Below are 5,350 nucleotides of genomic sequence, written 5' to 3' on the forward strand. Positions count from 1 at the left end.
TTTTATATTTTTCCAGTCTTCTTCATATCTCACACAACGTTTGGGAAAGTCTTCTCTTGGAAAATCATATTTGGCCTAATATATCTGAAAATATAAAATATAACCATGTTGTTTATATCTGAAGAAATTTTCTAAAAGAGTCAGACATTAATTCAACATAGTGTGTCTAGAATCCGTATGATTATGCTTTTAGCTCTCATTTATTGGTAATAATTATTTTTTATGAGCTAGCTAATACTCAGGAAAAAAGTGTATGTTTTCTGTCTAGATTGATTCTCCTTTTGATTTTTTCTGTCTGTCTTGGTGGATGTAGCTAAGGAGTATTCTCTTGAGCTGTTGTAATAAGTCATTAGGAGAAAAATAGTGTATTCGAGACTTATAAAACTTTGGAGACTATGAAGATTTGAGGATTACTTTTTCAAACATAAAACAGAATAAGCCAGACATAAAGGGGTACATATCGAATGATTCTACTCATGGTTAGCTCAAAATCAAGCACGACTAGTCTATGGTCCTGTCAGGATAGTGGTGACTTACCCTGGGCGTTAGGCTTCGGAGATTTTGCTGGTGAATGGTGTGTTTCTGGAAATGGATGCTGGTTAGATGAGTGGGTTCAGTTTGTGAATATTTCATTAGCTATTCATTTATCCTTTGGGTATACAACATACTTCAAAGAGAAGTCCAAAAGAAAATAAATATAACCATAGAAATGAAAACCATTCAGATTTTTCTCTAATCCCAACAGTCCTCGTGTTGTCCTCAGTCATAAGCCTGTTTAGCAGAAGCAGAATTTTGAATCTTCTGCTTCCGTATTGTGTGATTTTCTTTTTCCCGTCATGAGCTGGGCTATCGTCTGAGGTCCATGCCACAGCCTGCTGGCGGGAGGCCCATTCACCTTTCTCTGTGAACTAACGCTGTTCTGCCATGTTAACAGGTGAGTTGTGTGAGGAGAAACTGGACTTCTGTGCCCAGGACCTGAACCCCTGCCAGCACGACTCCAAGTGCATCCTGACACCAAAGGGATTCAAGTAAGTCAGAGGCCGCCTTGGTGCTCACAGACTTTTCTTTCAGGGACCCCTGTTTTCTACCTGCTGTTCAGGACCTAGCTTCACACCGTTAGTCAGGATTAAAGGGACATATTGTCTACTGTCAGTGGCATTTGTATCAATGTTCATCTGTAGCATGGACTTTTTTTTTTTTTTCAGTCCACTAAAAAACAGATATATAAAAGAGAGTGTTTTCTTTCGCTCTATGACTCTTCCTGGGAAATCATGTATGAAATAAAGTAAGCTTTGACTGTACTTACCTAAATGTATTTGTAGGCCAAATAAATTTGTAATATCTGCTAGGTGTTTTATTACCTGAATATAAGTTGTGGGAAAATAGGGAGTTTAATGTAATGTGACAAAATTTGTTGATCTGCAGCAATACTTTGGTGAGGAAGAGAGAGGGCCCGTATGTCCCAGGCTGCCACGGAACAGTCTTAGTTTATGCCTGTTGTCTCAGCGTAATTACTAGTAGTGCCCCCTTCACCTTCCACATGTCTTGTGTGGGATGATAAAGCACACTGTCCCTCTAGATAGAGGGTTTCCTCAAGTAAACTCGGAACTTCAAAATCATTTTTTATGTCCTCCTCAGCAATCTTCCTAAAATGTGTTTGGTATCAAATTAAATTATTCCTTTGCCACAATCCTGAAATATTGTAAGGGTCTATCGACGGCAACTTCTATTCTCAGAGATGGCAGTAGTTTACAGATCATCTTGTCCAAACTCCTCCTTTTAAAACTGAGGAAACTACCGCCCAGGGAGGTCTGTGGCTGTCTAAAGATCTCAAGGTCATTCAGAGGCAGAGCTGGAGCTTAGATATGTCCTCCCAGCTGCTTACCTCTAACAGAGGTTACCTCTAAGAAGTTCTGTAGTTTATTAACATTGCAGTTGGTTTGTTAGGGAAGGTAAGCTGGATTCTCAGGAGTGGCACAATCGGGTTGAAGAGCTGAGCTGTGTTTATGTTGGACAGTTAACAAATATCATCTGTTCCTTATGCAATATGTATTGAGCACCTGCCATGGGTCCGTAGCAATACTGTCATCTTATGTTTTTATTGTGCTTTATAGCTTGATTGACATAGGAATCAGAGAATTAAAAATTATGCAGGTCAGGAACAATTTTATAGGAGGAGATGGGATTTGAACTGAGGCTCTAACATATTGCAACTTGTCAACAGATCATCAGATGTTCCAAACTGGAGGGGAGGTGAGATAAATATTACCAGCTCTCCACTGCCTTTAAAGATCAATCTGAATAAAATATTTATTCTCAATTTTTATTCAGAGAATTTTTTTGATGCAATTTGGTTTAAAATCCATCATTTTAGAATACACAAGTACAGTTGCAGCATCTGCCTATTAGAGGGATTAGAGGGATCATTTTATAAACTATATAAATGTCTAACCAATGTACTGTATACTTGAAACTAATAAAATAAAACATTTTTAAATGTGCAAAATAAGCAACAAAAGAAAAAGAAGACAATACCTTTGATTGTACTTTTTATTATATTTTAGTTTATAACCCATCACAAAAACCAAAAGTATACTGAAATCTTTATTTTATACAAAATTCTGTATTGCATTTTGTTCTTCTAAACACTGAACATAAATTATTTGAACTCCTAATGTCTTTGACCTGCCCACAATCGAATTTGGCAAACTGAAAGTCTATCACTTTCATAACTTACTTTTTCATTTCTCAGAGAAATAAATAAGTGTTTTTTTACCACTGCTTATCTGCTACTCAGGTTTCACAGGGCTTTGTGCATTGTAATTATAACATAAAGTATTATTAAGACAGTGGAAATCATTAAAAAACAAAGGAGTTCATTTTCAAAAGGATAGATCCTCAATTCAATATTTTCTATTACTGTCAATTAGATTGCACACTCTTAAAAGTGCATCTCACTCAAATTATAGGTTAACTAATTTGGGAACATGTTTTCAGCAGTAATTTGTGAGTTTGTCTTCCAGTTATATGTAGCATATCAGAAAACAGGTTATGTTATAGTATATGCTATTACTCCCATATTATAAATAATTGCGTATTGTGGAAAAGAGAGTTTCAAAAAAAAAAAATAGACTTAAAAACCAAAACTATATGAAGCTGCTAAAGAAAAATTTCTACTGACAAATGTTGTTTGGACAAGTTACACTCTTTCTTTAAATTCATTTTCTTATTACCGAGCTAAGAGAGTTGGTTTTACTTCTTGTGCTTTATTATATACCTCATAAATCTCCTAAATTGCTTTGAGATATTTTTAGAGCACAATATGCCATAAGGAGTATTTTCAAGCATGCATCTTACTTAGTCAGCTTTTGGGCTTGTAAACAGTATATTTTATAGTCTTTGCTTTCTTCCTCACTCCTTGTCAGATAATGGAGTTGAGGGAATATGATAGGTTTTATTGTTAATACAAACTTTAAGAAATTCCTAATTAAATATTTTTATCCTGTTGTAAAACTAGGTCCGAGGATCAAAAGAAAGACAAAAAAAAAAAAAAAAAATTGGCCATAGCATGACTCCAAGTTCTAATGGGCTTGAAATGGTATTTGTAGAGAAGAAATATAAAATAGCTCTTAGAGAGCCACCGCAGTGAATCTGCTATTCTCTTATCTTTTACTTTGATTTCTTTTCTCAGATAAATAATTCAGAGTGTTTCAAAGCATTTCTTCTTTCTTTTAATGCTCGGCAGTTTAGTGGCTCTGCTTGCATTAACGTCGATGGAAGCTCTCTTCTCGATGCCCGTCCGTCTACTTGAGAATGTCTGTGGCCACTTAGGCTCCATTTAACTTCGGACTTGTTTACTTTGTTATGATTTAGCATGAAAACCACTGGCTCTAGGGCAAGCATACTTATGCCATGAGTTCATTTTATTTCTTAATTCATACATGCAGAGCTGAAAGGCTGCGTGTTACTCCATTTATTTTAATTCATTAGCTCTCCAGTAACTCTTAAATCCCTATTTTGCATTTTCAGACAAAACCTCTGGCATTCAGTAATGTCCATATTCACTTGGGTGTTTTTAATTATCCTCATTCACTTAAACCCTAATGGCTTTGAAATAGAAAAGTGGATAATTACCACAGATTAAACTATAAAGACTTTTATAGGATTATACTTAATGGAATTATTTAAAAATACCTGCTATTTATTGATCATGCATTATATATCAAACATTATGCTAATTATTTTACAGATAGTGTTTTTCTTTAATCTTTTAACAAACCTATGAGATGGAGATTATTTTATTCTATACATTTACAGATGAGGAATTGAACTCTTAGATTAAGTAACTTAGTTAAGATGACATACACTAAAGGATGAAGCCAGGATACAAGCCCAGTTCTCTCTGCAAAGTCCAAATTCTATAATTCTAAACCTTAGTTCCTCTGTTTGTCTTTTAAAGTCAGCAAACCTGTTCTTAAACCCAAAATACAAATGCTCATGGAAGCCCAATGTGTCAAACTAACACCTCACAGCAGGAGAGTGTTGGGGGCTGAGGGATGGCAGAGGGAAGCTGCGGGAAGTAGCCCCATGGCTGCCCCCATGGCCATATCTACAGTGTTTCCAGGGTCCCCAAAGCATAATTTGAAAACCACTACACTAACCACACTGTTTTAGCTCAGGCAACTGTAAAGTCCCGGGTCCTTGGTGTCATAGCGAGAGATTCCAGGGGTTAGCACTCGAGAATGACAGGTTTCATAGAGCACACTGAGGGATTCTTCAACAGCATGGTGCAGTGGTTAGAAATTCAGGCTCTCTGGTGTGATTGTTTGGGTTCAGTTCCTGGCTGTGGCACTTACAAGTTGAACATCCTTGGGTAAGGTACTTAAACAATTTGTCCTTCAGTTTCCTCGTCTGTAGAGTAGAGGAATGGTATGGCCAAAGGCACAGGGCTGTGGAGAGGATTCAGTGAATCCACATAAGCCAATTGCTTAGAATAGGATCTGACACAGAGGAAGTACTCGAAGAATGAATGTCAGCTGCATATGAATCCCTGGTTCTTCACCATCAGTGCAGCTGAGACCCCTTTTGCCCTCACTCCACCAGAATAAACAGGCCGAAAAGCTGTCCGAGAGATCGGCCCCAGGAATTGCTTATCAGGTCCCCTGCCTCACTGTTAGGTCAGCCCTGTTCTGCTGTAACGATTATCTGGATTCATTTTGAATTAGGGTATCTGATGTTAACATATGTTTTTCATAAGAATATATTTCATTCCAATATATCTATTCTTTATTAGAACATTTTAAAACCTTTTATTTTATTTTTTTAAATATGCTTAATATTGTTAGTAAGT

At 36.5% G+C, this 5,350-nt stretch overlaps 1 protein-coding gene across 1 annotated transcript in view; it reads left to right on the forward strand.

The window, feature by feature from the left end:
- Positions 1-5,350, forward strand: part of SLIT2 (slit guidance ligand 2) — a 344,129-nt gene that overhangs the window by 315,534 nt on the left and 23,245 nt on the right. Inside the window, exon 28 of the mRNA XM_023533952.1 lies at positions 935-1,028. Within this exon, the coding sequence (XP_023389720.1) occupies positions 935-1,028 (94 nt within the window). The remainder of the gene's footprint in view (positions 1-934; positions 1,029-5,350) is intronic.

This window comes from Pteropus vampyrus, unplaced genomic scaffold (genome assembly GCF_000151845.1).
Source record: "Pteropus vampyrus isolate Shadow unplaced genomic scaffold, Pvam_2.0 Scaffold5, whole genome shotgun sequence".
Classification (NCBI taxonomy): Eukaryota; Metazoa; Chordata; class Mammalia; order Chiroptera; family Pteropodidae; genus Pteropus; species Pteropus vampyrus.